Source organism: Antechinus flavipes, chromosome 6, assembly GCF_016432865.1.
Source record: "Antechinus flavipes isolate AdamAnt ecotype Samford, QLD, Australia chromosome 6, AdamAnt_v2, whole genome shotgun sequence".
Taxonomy (NCBI): Eukaryota; Metazoa; Chordata; class Mammalia; order Dasyuromorphia; family Dasyuridae; genus Antechinus; species Antechinus flavipes.
This window is the reverse complement of record NC_067403.1, coordinates 153090590-153114420: the sequence shown is the minus strand read 5'-3', so window position 1 is coordinate 153114420 and position 23831 is coordinate 153090590. Positions and strand designations below refer to the sequence as shown.

The window sequence follows — 23831 nt, the reverse complement described above, 5'->3', positions numbered from 1 at the left end:
GGGAAGAAAGTAGACAACAGATCAGTTAAAATATTTTCAAGGAAGCAGTTAAGAATTCAAAGAAGAGTTCAAAGGGTAGAGGTAATTTTTATCCCAGTCTTCTACCTTCCAGTATAACCTGGCTGAGAAGAGATTTTCATAGCTATTGCTTTAGAGATCCAGATAAAAAGATAAGAGAGAACAATTGGTTGAAAAGTTGGTTTAGGGAAAGCCAGTGAGAGGCTTTATTTATCACAATGCCTCCAGAAGATTGAAGGCTGGACTGCAGGTGTCCCTGAAGCTAGATTATCTATCTGATGAGGACCACACAGAAATCTGAAAAGACAAACTGATAGAAGAAACTGAAAGGACCTCTTTTTTTCAGAGGAGAGGTTTGTTAATCACAGAGGTTCCTGATACCTTCCTTCCCATCAATAGAAGGTGAAGGAGGCCAAAAAAAAAAAAAAAATGTTGAAAGAACGTGAAATATAACATTCTTAATGAATGTTTTCGAGGACATTGGGTAATCCTGAAAAAGTTGGAGATAACAGGAGTTAACAAAAAGAGTTTTGAGTATAAGGAGGCAGCAAAAAAGCAATGCCTAGAAGGGGAGTTGGGGGAGGGGGAATATGGAAAGGGCAAGTTCAGCTCAGAATGACACAACAACATACATACAAGATATCAGCAACTGCATACCCTCAGAGGCATTACTTGACTTTCCACATGTGCCCTGATCAAGCATTTTGAATATACTTCACATGTATATGGCCAAATATTTCCCATATTCCCCATTTAATTCTTAAAGATATACAATTCTTCCAATTAGTATGTGAATACTTATTATAGAGTAAATTCAACATTTATAGGAGACTGGGTGTTACATTGATTAATTGTAATAATTTGATTAAAAGCAATCTATTAATATAAATACTATATATGGTATGTCATACTGATGAATAATAAACCATTAGGGACTTGTGAGCTATAACTTTGAGAGGATCTTAATACACATAAAAATTTGAACCTGCAATGGCTTCACTGGGTGTCAAAAGTGAGGTTGTCCTGAAGAGTTATATATACAGGATGTTCCAAAAATCTTAATGCAATTTTATGTTTTAACAGCTTAGAAAACTTTGTCGTTGTTCAGTTAGTTTAATTATGTTAATGTGAATCCATTGGGGTTTTCTTCACAGATATATTGGAATGGTTTTCAATTTTCTTCTGCAGCTTTTTACAGATGAGGAAACTAAGGCAGACAAATTGGCTTGACCACAGTCCATAGCTAGTATAGGGCCAAATTTAAACTTGGATCTTTCCATCTTCAAACCCAGAACTCTATCCACTTGCCATTTTGTTGTTTCAATTTAAAAGTACACTGGGACCTTTGGAATGGACTGTATATGTTGAAAAATTGGAGTGAGAGGGAAAAAAATAGAGGAAAAAAGAAAGGACTCATTTGCAAAGAACAAGTCTTTGCTTGCACATAAACAACCAACCAAACCAACATTTTTTAATAAGTCAAAGTTATGATAATTTTTAAAATAGAGCTGTATCTTATTTTCCAATTGACCTCTTTTTTGTGTTGACAAAGTACATTTTTCTTTTTTTAAAAAAGTGTCTTTCTGTCATAGAATCTGAGATTCATGGGAACCATAGTGGTTAGCTACTAAGACCTGCCACAATTTTGATCTAGCACTGATTTTTTTTTTTTTTTAAGTAACAATTAGAACATAGGGTAGTCTACCCTTTGCTGGTATACCTGGTATGCATAAATGTACCTTCTTTACATTCATGGACTCAAAATTAAAAAAAAAAAAAGAAAGAAAGAAAGAAAGACAAATGAAGTGTCACTTTTAAATAGGCTGGAGAGCCATTTGTTAAGGATACTATTTATTGCAGAACAAGTTGGACTAGATAACTTCTAAGATTTCTTAAGAAGTACTACTCTGAGATTATATTTGAAAGGATCTTAGAAGACAACCTAGAAAACTGGAGTTTCGATTACAAGATCCCTTGCAAATGAATATCCAGCTTCTTCTTGAATCCCTCCAGAAAATAAGGATACTAGTACATAGTAAGATGGGGACACTAAGCCCCAAAGAGACATCAATTAAAAGTGAAGTGACTTTGTATTCTAACAGGCATGAGCTCTGCAGCACATTCCATGATTATGCATCACTTTACATGTGGATGACCATGTATGCATGTGCCATACATTAGTCCTATTAAGGACTTCATTTATAATGTAGATATTTGTTGTGGAGGAAGTTCAAGGTTTATGGGAGATTAGAATGCAGCATTTTAATTCTTTTAATGACAGGAGGTAAAGAAAGCTTCTAGCTGATTTAGTCCCCTGAGCTGAACTTTTAGGAAAATATGGTTAGGGTTCATCCACCATAGATAGACATAGACAGAGGTTCATCATTGACAAAAGCAACCTAATCAATGAAATTACAGATCTGTTTGAGAGTTTTTAATGTATATTCCCAACATTTGCTTTTAATAGCATAGATCTATTTAATATGTATAACATGATCTCTGGATCATGTTTACAAAACTAGTTGTCTAAACATTTATAAGAAGTTCATTGTTATTATGTTAATTTGCATATATAATAAAGAAAGGAAAATGAGTAAGAAAGGAGAGGAGAGGAAAGGGAAAGAAGTTTCCAATTATTTAATATGTTTTTAGAAATAAGGTATTGACATTTTCTAGATTATTCTGTTAGGTATCAAAACATGCTTATTTTAATCTTTTTTTATAACAGATGACTCCATATTAATTCTATAATGTGATTCCATGTGTGATATATATGAAATGGGATAACTGGATGACAGTGTATAATCAGGGTTCACTTCTAAGAATAACTGGGTACAAGTCCAACTAATGATATAAACTTTACATTTATTACAAAAACATAAACATTACAGAGAAGGTGCCACCTGCATTGGTAGAGAGGTTTCCTCACTTGGGATTTCTAGGAATTTGATATATTAAGGAATTCACAAATCCAATCATTGTCATGTTTTAGTGACTTTCTGTGTGTGTACGTTGCATGTGTTCACATGCATAGGTAGAAAGACAGAGAGAAAAGATTATGCAAAATAATTATTGTAAGTAATGGACATAAACATTTTCAACATAATTTAAGTGTGCCAATAAATGAATAAATTATCTTTCTTAACACCAAAAGTACTCAACATAAAATTGTACTTTTAACAGCTCTGATCAGTCCCCAGGAATATATAGGAGAGTGACTTTAAAAGAATGAAAAAAGCTCTCTGTAAGAGCATGATACAATGAATTGTGATTAAATTGAGCAGTGAGGAAAGCTGATTATATTTGTGAAATTGTTTAATGTGTTGTTTATTATCAATATCTATTTACTAAATGAATTAATTGATCTCCCTCTCCTGAGCTATAACAGAGCTTTCCCTCTATACTAGCCATTTCTTCATTTTATTCTATACATCATTATATATGTAGCTATTAGTCTTGTCTTTTCCAACTAGCTTTTAAGCTTAGTGGATTATTAGACTATGTCCTATAGTTATTTCATATCATTTAGTAGAACTTGAACCAGGGCTAAGTCCATGATAGGTACCCAAATATTGTTGAATGAATGATTACTCTCAAAATAAATGTGTATCCCTAAGGTGCTTCCTAATGATGTTTGGAAATCAGTGCTTTAAATAAATAAGAACTTATTTATTCGAGAGCAAATTGATTCTAGAATCAAATGGAAAATTATTTAAGAAAAGAAACCATAATATATACATGTGCTTGCATACATCACATATATAATATATTTTATATATGCATACATTTACAAATATATATATACAAATGTGTCATCTTTTTCTCTCCGTTGCATAATGTATATAATGAAATATATAAATGCAATTATATATACATTTATATTATATTATTATATTAGAATACTGTAAATATAATAGACTTATACATTAAGGAAAAAGACCCATTTTCCCAAAATCAGGGTCATATCTTGCCATCTTGCTTGGACAAAGGATAGTAAGATATGTTTAATGTTTGCATCATTTAGAAACTGTTAATTGATTTCATCTTGCCCTGTTTGTCAAATATGTCATGATTGACTTAGGAATTAACATATATTATTTTATTATGTAATTAAATACAATACACTAATCATAAATATATTAATATCACACCATGGGATATTAATGCTATATATCATATTATATTATAGATTATATGTGTGTATGCATATTTTCTGGCTCAGGACCAAACTGATGTAAAATGAATCAAATGTTAAATTATCTTATTACCTCATTTTACAGATGACAAAATTGAGAGATGTATATGTGTGTGTCTCTCTTTGTGTCTGTCCCACAGTGATATGGGAGTGATGAGATGAATAAAAGTATCCATTATTGAAATAGCAGGGACTACTAGAAATTATTTAATATGACTAGCAAAGAACTCTTTCTTCATTTTGGAGTGTCTGGGGTTATTATGCTCTTGTTTTGCTTTTGAAGATTTTATATTTTTTATTGTTTTGTTTTTGTTTTTAATATGCAACTGTGGCATATTGTCTTTAGTTCAAAGTTGTAGAATATAATGATTTACTGCAGAAGTACTGTTGCAAAAGTCTGGTCATCTCAAGTTATAAATTGAATCATGTCATAGGAAATAATATCCCAAGAGATATAGGATCTCGTTTTCCATTTATTGTATTTTGTTGCTTTTATATCATTAAGCTGGTTCCATAATTGCAGTGTGCCTGAAAATCACAGATTATTTCTGATCGCAGTGCTCTTATAGACTAAGGAAGAAGGCCTTAATTTCCCATTTTCTCGAATGGACTATAACATACCATCATGTTTAGACAAAGGACAGTAAGATATGATTAATGTTTACATTATTTAGAAGCTGTTAGTTGGTTATAATTGTGTTGCATTGGTTCTCAGATGATATCATACTTGTGTGTTAGTGGTATAAATGGTTTAAATCATATTTCTGAGAATAAAAGAGATTTGCAGTGTTTATATTTCTGGCTGTTCATAGAATAAATGAGCTGTACATTGAAATATAAAAGCAAAATTTGTGAGGAGCAATTAATTTTAAATTTTAGTTTCTTCTTGGACTTAAGAAAAGGAAATGGTAAGGAGATTTTCCAGGGTCCTCTAGGCTTGCACTTCTTTATAAACAAGGAATAGGAGAAAACTAGAATTCTCTCTCTCTCTCTCTCTCTCTCTCTCTCTCTCTCTCTCTTTTCTTCCTTATATTCTTACACTCTTTAATTCAAGGAAGTAAATTTTAAGAGTGAGATTTTAAAAGCATATTGAATATTTATACCACTTACTATAAACTGCTTGATTGAAATATATCATTTAAAAATGAAAACTATGTAGTGTCAAAGAAAAGTGTGGTGTATATGAAAGTAGGTTGTTTTTAGTTATGGCTGACACTTTGTAACCCCATGGATAGTCCATGTTTTTTGTTTCTCCCCCACCCCCCACCCCCAGCAAAGATATTAGAGTGCTTCACTATTTCCTTCTCCGTCAGATTAAGGCAAAGGTTTAGTGGATTTCTTAGAGTCACACAGCTAATAAATGTCTGAGGATGGATTTGAACACAGGTCTCTCTAACTTCATGCCCAGCATGCTATCCACTGAGTTTTCTAGCTTCTTCATGACACTGAGTAATATTTAGAATAGTATTAAAAGGTAAAATAGCATAATAATATCAAACTAGCATAACATATATATCCCTATAGATATATCCTTAATTTCAGTAATCAGATTTCATGAAAACCTGATGCTAGAACATGGGGAAGAGGCATTTACTTCCCTAGAAACAATATTATTGAGTGATGAACTGAGATAAGGCAATTAAAACACTTTTGTAACATCAATGAGCTATATAGAAAAGCAAGTTATGATGATTACATGAAAATTGTAACAACGTGTCAATTAATTACATTATTCATGTATTACATTAGAACAGTAATAGCATAATTTATTTATATATTATTTCTACCTAATATCATGATTACTACCAAGAGAAGATGTTATAATTACCATTACTTTGATATTAGGTAAAATCAGTTTCTAATGTATTAAATAAACTATGAATTGTCAGTATGTGAACTGGCGCCTATATGTTTCCTATTATCAAGATTTATCCATCATTATGGTCTTGTGTTTTGTTTTGTTTTGTTTTTAATGAGACATATAGGGTATCTTCATTAGTTTCTAGAATGCCTGAAATTATGTTTTTTTCAGTTTTAAATGTATATAATGGATAAAAATATTTCTAACAGCATATTGACATTAAAAGATTTCATTTAGTTTCAACTGTCTTTAACAAGCTTAGAATTGTTTCCCAAGCTTAGAATTGACAAGTCTGAGATTGTAGTCTTGGGTACAGAACACATTTGATGATGTATTTGCATCACATTCCAAGAAACTTAATGCCAGTTTTCTCTGAGGTACAGTGTAAAGCCAGAACACATTTACATGACTATAATAATACAAGGGCATGAATAATACCTCAGAAATAAAACATTTCTTCTCATATTGCCTTCAAAATCTGAACAGCATTTTCTATCATTTTCTTTTATGGAATAACATTCTCTTACCATTCAACAGATTGCCAAATCTTTTCAAACTATCTCCACAGAATTTCTTGCATCCATCTGGATTCCCCCAATCACAAACATGCTCTAGTTCTAGATTTCATCATTTCATATTTGCATGAATACTACAATATTCTTCTATTTGGCCTCTCTGACTCTACTCTGTCTCTTTTACAGTTCATTTGCTTTGGAGAAGCCAAAATAATAAAACACACATCTGCATATGATACCCTCTTGCTCAAAATTCACTAATTATGCCTTTCTTGCCTCTAGATTAAAAAGCAAATTCCTCAAACTAAAATTTATATCCTTTCTGCAACCTTTCTGGGCTGATTACATATTAATTCCTTCCACTCATTTCTCACTAGCATCATTGTTCAGTTTGATTCCACTATCATGCTCCACACCTCATCACCCTGAAACTCCTCTTTACTGATTTTTCTTCAATTTTCATGTTTATATTTCATCAGTACCATCATCTGTTTCTGCTCTCTGATTGGACAGTTTGTGGGCAGAACAAAAACTTCTCCCAAAAGTTTCTGCTCCTGTTGTAATCTTGTCAAAATGATCTACTATCTAGAGTAAATTCCCTTCTCACCTTTGCATCTTCAAATCCCTAGATTCCTTCAAAGCTCAATTTAATTATTTCTTCATAGGTAAGCTTTCTTGATTGCCCCACTTCACAGAATATGCTCCCTTTTAAAATGACTTTATGTTCCTTAATACAAATTTCATATTTATTTATATATGCACATGTTTCTTCCAAGTACAATGTTGTCTTTTTTTAAATTTGTATCTATTATATACATTTATAACTGAAAGTTATAATTTCATGCATTCTGAAAATTAATTAGCACATTGTCAATAAGTTCCAACAGGCCAAGAATAAATGTCTTTGTTTATGTAGGAATTATTTTAAGTTTTGGGTAAAGAGTGAATTGAACTTAATTGAATCACTTTATAATATGGCATTTATGTTAGTACTAAATGCTCTTAAAGCATGAGCTTCTTCCAGTTAACACCGACGTGTAAATTGTAGTGCCTAATCCATGGTCATCTGTGCAAATTAAATACCTTCTTAGGATTTTTTTTTTTTTTTTTAGTAATTGTATATCACTTCTATTTTTTAAAGAGGTCTCACAATTCTTTTGTCCATCGATCATTAAGCTTTTATTAAATACTTGCTGTGTGCTTTACATTGTGGTGGATGGTAGTGATACAAAGAAAAAAATCAATCTGCTCTCAATGTGAATTATATCCCATATATATATATATATATATATATCCACAAAACAAGATGTGCATGGATGAGTAAATGCATAATATATGCAATGTAGTTGCAAAGTAATTTAAGGCTTGAGGTGAAGTGGCACTAGGCAGCTGAGAGAGTTACTAAAGGCAAGAATATGATACAAGCCCAATTTTGAAGGGAACTAGATTCCAAGGGGCAGGGGGAAGGTAGGTTGAATTCTAGGAATGAGGGAGAGCCTAGACTAGAATGTGGAAACCGGAGAGGAAATAGAGCATGAGAAGAACATCAAGGAATTTAGTTTATCTGGAATATTGAATGTTGTAAACTATTCATTCTTCCTAGTTTGTTTCATCAGTGAATTTAAGTTAACTTGTCTGCATAAAAGTTCCTTGTGATTTTGGAGTCCACACATTAAATATTCTTGTTTTTCATGTAGATTAATGGATATTAACAAGTGGTTGTATCTGTCTTTTTCAGTTTGTGGGGACATCCATGGACAATTCTTTGATTTGATGAAGCTCTTTGAAGTGGGAGGCTCTCCGGCCAACACACGATACCTCTTCTTAGGGGATTATGTGGACAGAGGGTACTTCAGTATTGAAGTAAGTTCCAGTTATCCTTTTTCCTTTGACCAGAGAACTGGCAGCACTACCCATAGCAAGACAAGGGAGGGATCCTCACCTCACCTAATGTTCACTTAACCTTGAAATGATAGATTTTCATGGTAAGCCTTCTTTCCCATTGGCATTCTTTCTAAAGAGCTACTGAGAAAGGAGATTTATCTCAACTTTCCTGCAGATCTCCACTTCAACTGGTTCCCTAATGTAAAAACACAATAAAGGAAGGGCAGAAGACCTTCCTCCTTTATTTATAACAAAGGGAATTTATTCTCAAATTTACTTAAAGAGTAATTTGCTTTTCAATAAGTTATTTTTTATATTCTCATTTTACATATAATTGGAAGTCTCAATATTACAATAGTATATTGTATAAAATATTATATATGTAAATTATATCAGAATATATGTTATATATAATAAATGTAATATACAATAATAATGTAATTACTAAAGTAATTATATTTAATATTATACTCTTTGCAATGACTCTATCTAAGGACTGTTTCTCCTTATATGAGTATTTTGTCAGTCAATATTTATTAAGTTTCTACCATGTGTCAGGCACTGTGCTAAGACAATGTGCTACAAAATGAGGCAAAACGCAATCCCTGGCCTAAAGGAGCTCATACTGCAATAGAAAAGCTCACAATTCAATATTCTCTCATACAATCTCTCAGCTTTTGCGCTTTTATTTTCATTTGCCTTCCTTTACCATTAGTGCTTCAGTGAGTAGTTTACCTCCTCCATCCATATCCTAAATATGCAATAGTTTACAGAAGTCATGAATTTCTGTTAAATGAAATAGTATAGTACTGGAAAGACAGAGTCATGATCTTGGTTTAAGTGCTGTCTCTGATGCTTACTACCTGTGTAACACTAGGCAAATCATAAAGACTTCTTTGACTTCAGTTTCTTCATCTGTAAAATAAAAGGATTGAATAAAATGTTGTCTGGCCACCCTTCTAGTTCTTGATTAGCCATGTTTGGTAAAGTAATTATAAGTCCTAAAGTATGTCAATTTTGGGTCAATAGGCCATTTTAATGCACCAAGAAGAGTACAGACATGTATTTACACTTTACAGTTTGTAATTTTTTTTACAGTTTATAATTGATGTATTTTTGTCTTTAGGAGTATTTGTTAATAAACAGGTATAAAACTCATTCCTAGGTAGTAAGCAATCCAAATAACTTCCAGTGGAACAAAACTGGATCAAAATATAATTGAGAAATCTTAGCAAAAAAAAAATTCCAAGACAATATATATAATATTAATTTACAGTTTTCTATGTCAAAATGCAGAGACAGGGATTTCTTTCTATTTCAGTTTGATAACATAGAACTAGAGTATTTTTTTAAAAATACACTAAAATGAAATATTTTAACTACTTTTGAAGACAGATCCCTACCTAATGACCCTTGATTGAATAGTAATATGTCAGGGAATACTTTATTTGAAATCATTTGAATATAAGGCATCTTTAAAGTTAATATCAATTCAAGGTTATTACTTACCTTTGTATAAATTCTACCATAAGACATTAATTTTCTTTTTAAAAAATATATTTTTCACTAGGAGTAAAAAATAATTTTGTGCTAGTATTACACTTGTACTATGTTGTTGTTATTAGGAGTCTTCATTTATTCATTCTTTGTTGTTTGTCCAAAATCTCCTTTGGAGATCACATCTTCTTAACTGGGATATTGGGGTACTTAGAAGAAATGAATAATTATAATAGAAAAAAACTGAAACAATATTATTCTATTCACTCAGTTAAGCAATTAGTTGAAACAGCTACTGTGTACAATGTATTGTGCAAGGAACTGTGGTGTTGGAGTAGTACAATGAAATAGAACATGTGGTATCTTCAGGAATGTACAGGTTGATGGAGAGACAAAGCATTTTAAGGGAAAGTTAAGTAATTCTATTATTTGTTTCTAATGGGTGGAACCAACAAGTTTTCATGCTCTTAAGTGAAACTGGTATGCCAAGCATGTAAGGTTTTGATTTGAAAAATATAATTTTATTAATACCCGTTGTAGAGTTTCTACAAATTACTTTTTAAAAAGTTAATTAACATTTCTTTTCCCCTCCTCCTTCAATTGAAAAAAGAAAAAGAAAACGAAAACTCTTATAAGAAATATACATAGTCAAGAAAAACAAATTCCCACATTAAAAAAAAAATCCATGGGTTTTAAGTAAGGAGATAAGTATACTGTCCCATGGAGAAAGCTGGAAGAGATTTATATGGACTATTGCTTTTCAGTTCCAATGCTGTCACCTTCACATTATTTGGCCGTGAGGAAATCATTTTATTTTTCTGAGCCTCAGTTTGTTCATCTGAAAAGCAAAGAACTAGATTAGAACTCTTGGCTATTCTCTGAAACATACCTTCAAGGCCTGAATCTCCTCCTTTATCAGAGATGAAATGTAGATTTTCTGAGGATACTCTAAGCATCTTGGATTTTGCTTTCCCTTTCTAGAAAATTAATCCCCAATTAGCTAGCACAGAATTAAGCCCTACCACAGGGCAAAAAAAATACCAGAGGAAGAGACACAATCAATCAACAAGCATTTATTAAGACCCTGTTATGTACTAAAACCTGTGCTAGGCATTAGCGATAAAAATAAAAATAATAAAATTAACATCCACTCTAAAGGAGCTACCAAAAAGCACAAAGAACACACTTTCTTCCAGCTCTCTGATTATCAGTACATTTAAGAAGGCTATGGACACATTCCCCCTTGGCAGGAGGAAAGGCACAAAACATATTGATATAAAAAGGCTAATACCTGTGGTTTTTATATTCTTATTTATTTCATTAAATATTTGCCTGTTACATTTTAATCTGGTTTGGATCATACTTGGGAATGTTGTGAGCTGCATATAGCAGTGTGCATTGCCTTCAACATGTCATTTCCAGTACTTGGAATCTTATCTGAGTCTTTTTCTTAATTTTGTTGAGCAACCTAAACTGTTTAAAAGAATGTAAATTAGCTAGTTGGCTTATTTGCCATCAGCAGCATTTCTTCCTCCTTAAATATCTCTGCTAACACCAGATACATGATACAATGATAATAATAAAACCACAACCCAATTATGACCAGCTCTCTCTGTATGTATATTATACACATAAGTGTTTGCCTATATATGTAAAGCATACACATATGTATAATGTACAGATAATATGCAGTAACTATTCTCTATTTCTTTCCCTCTCTGTATGTATATATACATATATGTGTACAACATATGCAACAATCATTTACAGCAGGGGTCCTCATACTTTTTAAATAGGGGGCTAGTTCACTGTCCCTCAGACTGCTGGAGGGCCAGACTATAGTAAAAACAAAAACTATGAACAAATTCCTATGCACGCTGCATATATCTTATTTTGAAGTAAAGAAACAAAATGGGAACAAATACAATATTTAAAATGAAGTAAAGTTAAATCAACAAACTTACCAGTATTTCAATGGGAATTCTGGGCCTGCTTTTGGCTAATGAGATGGTCAGTGTCTGGTTCCATATTTGTCAGTGCTAGTCATAACAAGTGATGCAAGTGTGCATCCGTTAGTCTTGATCTAGTTGGAGATTTCAAATGTTTCATTCTAGAAAAGGTCTGTTCACAGACGTAAGTGCTGCCAAAGATGGTTGCCATTTTGAGTGCATGGTTCCTGAGATGAGGATATGTCTCAGAGGGGAGAGATGCATAGAAATTATGAAGACTGCTTGACTTGAATGCATCTTTCACAGAGTCACAATTCTGCAATTCAGCCAGTTCCATTTGGTAAATTGTATCCACATTTTCAATGTCAATAGAAAATGGGTTACGGAAAAGCTGTATGTCCTGTTCATGGAGATGAAGCTCTTTAAATCTAATTGGAACTCCTTTTGCAAATTTTCAAGTGAATCCACACATGTTTTGTTTGGGAATGCAATCAGCGGTTTTTTTGCTAACAGATTTTGAGTTGTGAGGAGATGGCAGAAGTTTTCCTCCTTCACTTGTTTGATGAAGAGGCCTAATTTTACTTCAAATGCTTTGACATGTGATTGCATATCACAGATAAGCTTCCCCTTTCCTTGAAGTTGCATATTGAAATTGTTGAGTAGCTCTGTTACATCTGTCAGAAAGGCAAAGTGCCATTTCCATTCTGCATCGTTGAGCTCTGGTACTTCTTTGTTTTTTGAAAGCAGAAAAGTTGTAATCTGTGGAAGTAAGTCATAGAAATGTTTCAAAACTCTCCCTCGACTCAGCCAATGGACTTCTGTGTGATATAGAACATCTTCATACTCAACATTTAGCTCAGACAGGAATTCCTGAAATTGTGATTTAGTGCATTAGCTCTCATGAAGTTAACACAAGATACCACAATTTTCATAACAGAGTCCCACTTCAGTGACTTACTACACAGCACTTGTTGGTGGATGAGGCAGTGTATGGCTATTGGATGAGAATGGTTATGTTTGTCCATCTCTTGGTTAATGCGAGCAATTACTCCTTTCTTAGATCCCACCATGCTAGGAGCACCATCAGTTGTCACTCTGGCTAGGTTAGCCCAGTCCAGCTCCAAACCATTCATAGTTTGGCAAACCTTTTTACAGATATCCTCTCCTGTAGTTGTTCCTTTGATGCTTTACAGTGCAGCAAGCTCTTCTATGACTTCAAAATAATTATTCATCCCATGAATAAAAATTAGAAGTTGTGCAGAATCATGAACATCATTGCTTTCATTGAGTGCCAAGGAAAAATATGAATTTTTTTTTATGGAGTTTTGCAAATGTTGATGCAGATTATCTCCCATTTCTTCAATCCTCCATGTAATTGTAGGTCCTGAAACACTCACTGTACTAAATAAAATTGGCCTTCTCTGGACACATTCCTTTGGCAACAGAAAGAAAGCATTCTTTAACAAATTCTCCCTCCACGAATGGTCTGCCAGTGCATGCTATTAGCTTGGCAACTTGAAAACTTGCTCGCAGTGATGAAACATTTAGCTGCTTCTGCTTCATAAAAGTATTTTGCTGAGTTGTCAATGTATTTTTCAGTTTTAATATTTTATCTTTTCTCATTTCTCCAACCAAACAATCATATTTATCTTTATGTTGAGTTTCATAGTGTCCACGCAAATTATATTCTTTGAACACAGACACTATATTCTGACATATCAGACATACAGTTTTTTTCTTGACATCATTATTTCCTAGGGATTATGCTATTAGTAAAATACCTATATAATATATATACAAAACTACAAAAACAATACCAGCAATAACTTTGCCCACACAGAGACACACAGACTGTAATGTCCAACTTCCTCCAAGCTGCCTCTGCGCTGTGATGCCTCCGTTTCCCTCACTCTCTCTCCTGTTCTTCACGCTCCCTGCTTCTGACCTTCACTGCTGCAGTGAATTCCCCCTGCAGTGTTGGTAACATGCGCAGCATGCACTGTACATCCCCCGCACCTGTCTGTTGTGGTGGCTGTTGTTACTGTACAAGGCCGCGTGCCATCAGTTCTCCATCTTCTGCATCTCTCTCCCTTCCCCACACCCCAGGAACCTGGGTGGCCTGGGAACTCACCTCACCTCACACTCTGTCTCTGCTGCCTCAGCCCAGTGCCAGAAGTATGCATTGCTAATGCCAGTTTAGGTCGAACGTCACTTCTGGTCTGATTTTGCCATAACCTGGTGGGCCACATAAACGTCCTCAGCAGGCCGCATGTGGGCTGTAGTTTGAGGACCCCAGATTTACAATATGCTTACTTTAACTTGTACTAGTTTTAGGATTTTTTATAGTGCTGAGAGATTCTTATCAGGAACTTTTGTCCTAAATAAATTATAAGTTGCCACCCTTTGTCTTTATATTCTCATAGGCAAATTGGATAATTACGAGTAGACAATAATATTTTTGATTCATTTTGCAGCAAATCTCAGAGGTCTCCTGAAGTTGCTTTAGATTTTCCAATCTGAGGTTTAATTTGAATAAAATTTGTCCTAGAATTTTATAGCCTGGTTTCATGGCCACATACGGCCCTTATAGACCCTGTATCATGGGGTTTTTTGAGCATGAGTCTCAGGGGTACCCATATCATAATAGAGGGGAAGTTTTAACAATGTATCCTAGATTCTCCACACTTTTTGCTTTTTTTTTTTTTTTTTTTTTTTTTTTTTTGGCCAAGATCAGGACTCATCCAGAATAAACTAAAGTTTTGAGAGTTGAAGAGAGATTTTGCTCCTTAGAATAATGTAATATTCTCTTTAAAATGTAATATTCTCTGTTGAGGTTTTCTTGGGGTCTCTGGGAGCAGCCTTCATTTCAGTTCAATAATCACCACGTGAATAGCCAAGGATTAAAGTCCAAATCCTTTATTGTCTCCTTCCAAGTCTTGTTTCCTTCACTTGGGCCTGGGCTAGTTTTTCAGGAGGCCTATCTCTCTCCTTGGTTCTGAGAATTTGAGCTCCCGCCTCCCTTCTTTAGTTTCTGAATCTCCCTGACTCCAGAGGTTTGTGCTTCAGCTTGCAGCCACCACAAAGGTGGACCATGGAATGAATCTGTATTAGCCTCCGAGAGCTTCTAGTGCACTTGTCTTTTTTGGCCCTGAGAGCTTCTTCCTTATATGTTCCACACTGAGTATACACCAGTCATTATATCACTAGGAAACCATTATTTGTTGTAGAATTAAATCAATGCTAAACTAGATTTAACCCCTGTCTCCTCAATTCCACTTAGTACCTTGTTTCAAGTTCTGGCCCATAACATCTCCTTGTAGAATTAAATCAATCATACTGAACCATCCTAAATTAGATAACTATTGTCTCTATCAATTTTACTGACTTAGTATCTTGTAAGATTCGTTTGTTTCAAGTTCAGAGTTCTGGCCCATAATAGAATAGTAGTAGCCATGCTTTTAACTTTAAGAAGTGTCCTAATCCATTTAACTTTGAGTATGTATTCTAGGTTGGTTCAGAATTGCAAATAGAGGTGTTTCCACCCTTAGCTACTCTTTGATTGCTTAAATTTCTAAATGGAGTTCACGGACTCTCATCCTTTCTGTCACTAACTTGCCCTTGGCTTAAGAGTAAGCTGATTTTGTAGCAGCTTTATAAACTCTGGGCAGATTCAAGCTCTCAGGGATATAAACTAAGCCAGAAGCTTCATTCATGTTTAATCAGGCGAGGTTGTTTTATTTATTAGTTATGAAGTCACATAGTCTGGAGTGGGATGTGATGTAGAAGGTGATATTCTGTGATTCTGAAGTAGAACATCAGGCAGATGAGCACAACAAGTAATGTGGGGAAAATAAGATAATGACTGGATTACAAAGAAAGACCTGCTAGGCTAGTTTTCAATAGGATTCTGTTTTTTCTACTTCCACTGGATTTTATCCATTCTTCCCAAGTGAGGGAACATATTTCCCGTTGTTTTTTTGTTTGTTTGTTTTACTGACTGGCGTCTCTTATCAGTTAAACACAGCTACACTTCCTCTAGACTTCAGAGTATTAAGAGTTATTTTGGGATAACTTTGTTAAAATATTGTGTTTTCATCATTTAAATAGAAGCATCTTTTCTTTTCTTAATAGCACTAGATTTTTAGTCAGACACTTAATTCAAACCTAGTTCTACCACCTGATGATTGTGTGATTTTGGACAAGTCATTTAATTTCTCAGAACTTCAGTTTCCTTATCTATAAATGAAAGAATTGGAATCAATGAAGTCTGGCCCTAAATCCATAATCCTATCCTTATTGCTTTATGTTATTCCTTTTTCCAAAAGTATTTAAAGTTGGGAATAAAATGTCTGTTGGTTATAACTCTAAAGAGGGACTAACTCTTAGAAGAGGCTTTTAAACTGAAATAGAAGCTATTTCAAATGATGGGTAAAAAAGTCCAGGAGAGAAAAATGGGCAAATGAGAGGAGTTTGGCTAAGCTTCCTCCCAGTTATAAGGGAACTAACTATTAGAGAAGAGACAGAAGGGCCAACGGTAGTCCTTCCTGCTCCCATGGCAGCCCAGACAAAAAGGTGATGATGGAACCCTAGCATTTCCAAATTTGAACTGAGGTAGAAGCCCAACACAGGAGATGGAATATGTGGCAAATTGTTTTCAGTTTAATATTCAGTTAGGTATTGCTGCAGAAGCTGGATGACCTGAAAAAGCTAAAATCAGGAAGACTTAAGTTAAATTTTGGCCTCAGTTTCAGAGTCTGGATTTTCTCTTCTTTGAAAGGGAGATTGAACATACCTCTTGAGGTTGTTGAGGGAATAAAATAAGAGATTTGTAAAATGCTTTGTGAATCTCCAGGTATTATGTTAAATGTTAGATATTGTTATTGTTTACATATTGGTGTGTCCTTGGGGCTAGTCCAGAGGCAATGGTTCTGAGAAGGGGTGTGATTGAAATGGATGAATGCTTGGAAGATTTTGCATCTTATGAAAGATGGACATGGCTTCTTTCTCTCTTTTCTCCTCACTGTACAAGATGATAGACATTGATGAGTATTTCTATTCTTTATACTTGTTCATAATTCCTTTTTAAATTATTACTGTAATGCTATCTTACTATAGATTTGTGAATAGAGTTGTAATGGAGAAACAGGGACTGTTCTTAGCCTCCCCAGTGACTCACTGATAAATCTAGATTCAAATGATGCCTTAGAAACAGTAACAGAGAATAATACTAATTTATCAATGTTAATAAACATCCCTGAGTGGGTAAAGCTGAGTCTAGGCAAAAGCTTTTCAGTCACCAGGATTGTGCGCAATGATTAGAGATTAATTTATCCTTGCTGGGAGTAAGGAGGAAGTATCTGGAGCAGACTCGTACCCACATTCTAAGAGTAAGGGCCAAAGAATAGATTAAATAGTCCTTTTTTTTTTCCTTTAACCTAACATCCAGATACTCACGGAAAGTACAGAGGCTACAATATAATCCTACAGTCCTTTTGTTCCCATATTTCTTAGTCTTCCTCTCATTCATTTTCCTTCTTCCTATCTTTCTTCCACTTGAAACTGCATCTTTTTTTAAATTGGCCAACATATTCAAAAGCAATATACAATTGTAAATTAACATTAGTGAATGGGTTAAGTAAAATTTTAGATTACTATTTTAAAATACTTTTTATTTTAAAATATTTAAAGAAAAATAAAATAGTGTAAAATTACATATACATATGAAATTAATTTAAAAAATTGATTTAATGTACCTAACAACCCATATTCAAATCATATACTTTTATTTGGAAATGAAGAGAGCATTGTTATAGTTAGAACCTAAATTTGTCTGGATGTGATTCCTACTAAGACAAAAAAGAGGATGGGATGGTCTATCCTAATAACATCTAAATTCTCTTCAAGGAAAAACTATTCATTGCCTCTTAGATTGTACCTGTACAATTGATTTAGCAAAAAAAAATAGGCAATTTAGTTGTTTGGTTGCTTAAATGATTTTTTTTTTCTTTCACTTTTGTAATGATTGTGGCATCCATAGTTGGTGGAGACCTTACAATTCTTATTCTGCAGTGGATCTGTGACTTCATCAATACAGTTGTTACCTCTCACCCTGCAGATCATATCCCATCCATACCTGCCCATTCTTGGACACTCATGTTCATAGAAATGCTGACTACTTTGAAAATGACCAAATTATAGTTGTATTCAAGATCTCTTCCTCAAAATTCAGAAAATCCCCAAGATTTTATTAATGCTTGTTTTACCATGTAGGAGTGTCAGAACTCAAGATGGAAAAGTAGATGTCCATTTAAAAAAAAAAAGTTGTCACTAGCAACAGAATCACAGCAGATGTCAGGAGAGAATTCTGGCATATGTCTACCGGGTAATTCTTATTTTTTCCCATGGACTTAACATGCCACTACTGAAATCTTGGTTATATTTGAGATTCTAGGCTATGTTTGGTAAATGGTTTTACTTTATTTTGATACTAACAAGAAGGAAAATGAAATTTTAAAAAAGAGTAACTTAATCCTCATGTCATAAGCAAAACTGTGGTAAGTTATATATTTTTAAATTCTTCACTTAAAAAAAATAATAAATAAAGAAGAGGTTATGTGAGTTGTCTACTCAGAATTTTTTTTAATGGGTAATATAGGAACATTTGAAAAGTGTAAAACCATGTTTTTCCCATGATTTGGGAAACCAGCTATGAAAGTGTTACAGTAATTAAGCCCAGAGGTGATAAAGGCATATGATAATGTCAAAACAGGATGTTAAACCAGCCTGTGAATTTTTAACAGATGGCAAAAAAGGAAATGTGATGCTTAGAATGTGATTTCTTTAATAACGTTTGACAAAAATTTAAGAAGCCTCCACTCAGAGTTTTAGCAGGGAGAAAGGTTGCAAGTTAAGTTTCAGAAGTAATTTTGGTACTTCAAACCAAACCATATATTTTTTTTTTCCTCTTTGGGTTTTGTCAGTAGATGACAAAAAAAGCATAGTTATTGATAAGATTTAAACACAAAATAAAAAAAAAAATACTTAATTTAAATCCCTTAGAGTTTTACAATTGCAGCATATGGAATTTTGAACTGCAAAAGTTCTCCTCATTGATATTAATGAGCTTATAAATATTTATATTGAGATGTGATCCGTAAACCCTGTGAAATATCATTAAAATCTATATTAAAACATATGCACAAATACCTAGGAGGACACAGTACTATTATATTATATATATTCAGAAGGATGCTTAGACCAAAATTAGGGTGTGGCCCACTAAGATGAAAAGAGTCATTTGTATGTAGCAGCATTTACAGCAACTGTATCTGCGAACCAAAATACAGACTCCTTGGACTTGCTATGCAGACTACACATTTGTCACAAATGGTGAAATTAATTCACAGTGAGATCAATGAATAGTGACAAGCAACATAATTCAACATGTGTACCTCCTTTTATTGTCAACCATAATCATTGTTTCAACCATTTCTCCTTCTCTATAAGAGGTGATACAATGGAATTACACATATGTGTATGAATACCATGTCATTTATATTTCCTATTGGGAGTTTAGTCATAATATGTTTGTATAATGACTATTTCCAATCAATTCATGAATATTCTATAAGTTGAAAATCATTAATCTTTATAGACAGGACACTGTTTCAATTAATTGTTCTCTGTTTGCAAATGAACTCCCGAAATTGAGACTGGATTGTATTGTTTTAAACTGCATGCTTATATTATTGTTGTTGTTGTTGTTGTTGTTACCATTTTAGCATAAAGTTAGTTATCATTTGCCTTAAACACTTTATTACCCAAAATGCTATTGAGGAGTCAAAACAGAGATAGTTCATTGTAGTGTATTGTGAGCCCAAGAAGACCTGTTGTAAGCCCTGTCTCTGACACATACTGTTTGTGTTACCTTGGCTATCATTTAACCCCCTCAGTGCTACCAAAAACTCTAAAAATACCTAGTTGTTGATGAGTTGCTGATAAGTATTTGTGAGATGAAGTTTCCTTACAGGGCATTTTCCATTATTAGAGTCCCTTTCCTCAACTCTCCTCCCCCCAATATTCCCTGTGCTGCTGAACCAGATATAAGGGTAATTGGAAAGTATTTAACAAAATCAATAAAAACACAATAGACCATATATTATTTTCTAAGTCAGTATGGGACATGTAAGGATTCTTATGTGCAGTTTAAAAAGTGGTTCTTTTTTTTTTTTATTATTTGAGTTTGACACCATTGCTCTACATCAATGAATTTTGATATGTCTAAACCAAAAACAATAAATTATAAATGAAAAATTGAAATCCTGTGGGAGAGATCATCCAGATTAGTGGCAGAGTCCACACTCCTGCCCTATCAAAGAGTTTGCCATCTTATGCATTCTATTCTGCAGCTAAGCACTTCCTCCCTGCTTTTCCATTACTATAGTAGAACTTATTTTTCAACTTTGTAATGTGATATCTCTTACAAGTATAGATTTCTTTTTTTCTTCTTCTTCTTCTTTTTTTTTTTTTTGGTCAGTCATATCCCTTCTCAACCTTAAACTTTCTAGATTAAAAAATTTCCCCCTCTAACATTCTTGAGACCATCTTCTCCCTCCTTATCTTCTATCCCCGTTAGTAATCTTGACCACTCTTACCTCTCTGAATATCTAGTCTTTGGATGCTAAGAAGCAAATTACATATTGTGTGTAATAGTTCAGGTACAGATGAAAACGGTTGGACATTTTTTTTTGGTTTTGTTGTCAGTATGTTTTCTAATGATTTCAATATCCTTTTGAGCATTTTGGCCACAACAGGACATTTGAGTTGATATATATCCATAATACATATTCCAAAAATTGGGGGAGTGAAAATCAAAGGATACATATTCTTTTAAGGTAGAAATTGTTTTGTCTTCATATCCCAATTGCCTTGCACAGTACCTAGAGCACAGTAGTTATTTACTAAAATACTTATCGATTCATTAAATATATAGGATATGATGGAATAAAAATATATTATTATTTTAATTATTATTATAAATATTATATAAATATAATATAATATGTACAAATATTATAAATATTTTTTAAAATATTTTATTATTTGATCATTTGTTTTTCAGTGTGTGCTGTATTTATGGGCCTTGAAAATCCTTTACCCTAAAACACTGTTTTTACTTCGTGGAAATCATGAATGTAGACATTTAACAGAGTATTTCACATTTAAACAAGAATGTAAGTATATTTCAAATTTGTTACTATTAATAATAAATGTTTCAAATGATCAGTCCCTAAGCTTTAAGATCTATTTTCTATGTCAAAAAAGTATAATTAAATAAAAAAAGGAAAATGAAACAGAAAGTCATATCAAATCTGAATTTGAAGCTAAATGTATATATATTTGTATATAGAGGGAAAGAGGAAGGAAAGGAAGGACTTAATAAGTGCCCTCTAGGTGGGAAGCATAGTACTAGGCACTTTACAAAGAGTTCAGCTGATTTTTACAATTTTTTTCAGATTATTACATTACCCATTTTACAATTAGGGAAACTGTGGCAAATAGAGGCCAGGTGACTAACTAAAGCTGTCTAAGGCTAAATTTAAATTTAGGTCTTCCTGACTTTACTTCCAGTACTCTATCCACTGAGCCGGCTAGGTGACTCTCTTCCCAGAAGGAACAAAAGGGATTCCTGAAGTAAAGGAAGAAGATAGAAAGAAAGGAGGAGCAGGGATAAGAAGCAGAAGGTGAAAAGAGAAGAGTTAAGAACAAATCAAGGGTGAAGAGAAAGAAGAGAGAATGAGAAACTGGAGAAGGAGCCAGAGAAAAAGAAAGAGAAAAAATAAAGAGAAGGAAGAGAAAGTTGCAAATGTTGATGAATGAACAATCACCACAAAAAAGGGATACCAAAGTTAACATTTCTACTTTCAAGTTATCCCAGAAAATTGCTGGAATTTAGAAAGTGTAGTTTTGTGTTCTCAATGTGACATCACAAGCAAAAGGATCTTAGATATCAAAGCATGAATGGTTTTTTCATGTATTCATATATATATGTATATATATATATATATATATCTCACTTATATCCTCAAAGGTAAAATAAAGTATTCAGAAAGAGTATACGATGCCTGCATGGACGCCTTTGACTGCCTTCCTTTGGCTGCCCTGATGAACCAACAGTTCCTGTGTGTACATGGTGGCTTGTCGCCAGAGATCAACACCTTAGATGATATCAGAAAAGTAAGTCTAGTTATTATCAAAACTTAGTCTTTCAGCATATCTAGTTACCAATTAGATTTAGATCACTTTAGCATTTATCTATTTGTGGATATATCATCTTAGTGTTAATATGAAGTTAATTTTAAACATGATCATTTTTGTCATTTATGTTTCCCCCCTCCATATATGTATATTTTTTTTCCTGAGGCAGTTGTGGTTAAGTGACTTGCCCAGGGTCACACAACTAGGAAGTGTTAAGTGTCTGAGACCAGATTTGAAGTCAGGTTCTCCTCACTTCAGGGCTAGTGCTCTATCCACTGTCTCCCATATATATTTTCTTAAAGCAAAAGTATTGGGGGTTCATATTTCCCCCCTGAAAATTGTTGTATTTAGTAGTCTTCAAAGAATAGTTAATGCAGTATTTGACTCCTAAAATTTATGCCTTATTCATATTTCTTTGGCATGTGCCCAACATTTATTATTTATTCATCAGGAATGGAAATTCTGCATTACCTTGGAGAAGAGATAGAAATTGTTTGTTTTAAAGCATACCACATTTAAACTCCTTTACCTACTATCTCTGACACTTTAAAGTGATGTGACAGGGTATTTTTATGATGATGGGAATTTTTTTGTTATATTTATATGAATAGGCAGAATAAAGTTGACTTTTAAGAGATTTTCTTGCATTTTACTTAACCATAGTCTTTTAATGATGCTATTTAAAGAAGAGATGGTTAAGTTAACTAGGAAAAGACATTATATCTCTCTGTATCAAAGCTTGAAAACTCATGGCTTGAAGAGATTTTTAATGATAGAATAGTTTTCTTATTTTCTTCAGAATAAGGCTGAATGCACTGTGCTTACTGCTTTGAGAGCCCAAAGATAATGAGGAGTAGTGAACCAAAATGTTCTATTCTTTTTGACAATAATAAAGAAAATTATGAATGTCATCCCAGATGGGATATTTAAATAATAATTATAAATAGATGGTATTTCTATCATGCCTTAAGTTTTGCAAAGCATTTTACATATGCTATTTCATTTGATCCTCATAATAACTTTATAAGGTTTTTGTTATACAGTAATTTTCAACTTTTCATGACCCCAGTTGAGGTTTTCTTGACCAAGATACTGGAGTGGCTTGCTATTTCCTTCTGCAGCTCATCTTACAAATGAGGAAACTGAGGTAAACAAAGTTAAGTGATTTGTCCAGATCATACAATTAGCAAGTATCTGAGGCCAAATTTGAACTAATTGAAGACTAGTCTTTCTGACTCCAAGCTCACTGCTATCCACTTTGCCAACTAGCTATTCCATGAAGGCAAAGGCTATTATGAAGAAATCAAGGGCAAGAAAGATAAAATTAATAATTTCAAGTCTAAAGCCATAAGTATGTAACTGCCCCACCTGGGTAATGCTAATCATATCATTTATATGCTTGATCATTCTCACAATCCTGGGAGATAGCTCAGGATACATAATATCTTTATATCAAAATGTGTTATTATTTTTATGTTATATTTTTAGTATCACATTATTTACTAAACAAGTGAATTGAGACTCAGAGGAGTTGGGTTGAGTGACATAAAGTCTTAAGTGGTTGAACAAGTATTAAAATATGGACCATTTGATGCCAATGTCAGTTGTTTCAGTTACTCCACCCAGGCATAGATAGGAGGTACAATTGAACTATA

General features: G+C 33.4%; 1 protein-coding gene across 2 annotated transcripts in view; it reads left to right on the top strand.

Moving 5' to 3' along the window:
• PPP3CA (protein phosphatase 3 catalytic subunit alpha) overlaps positions 1-23831 on the top strand; it is a 365964-nt gene that overhangs the window by 255026 nt on the left and 87107 nt on the right. For both annotated transcript variants that reach the window (XM_051965901.1, XM_051965900.1), the window contains exons 3-5: positions 8328-8452; positions 21041-21152; positions 22010-22155. In XM_051965901.1, coding sequence (XP_051821861.1) covers positions 8328-8452; positions 21041-21152; positions 22010-22155 — 383 coding nt within the window. The remainder of the gene's footprint in view (positions 1-8327; positions 8453-21040; positions 21153-22009; positions 22156-23831) is intronic.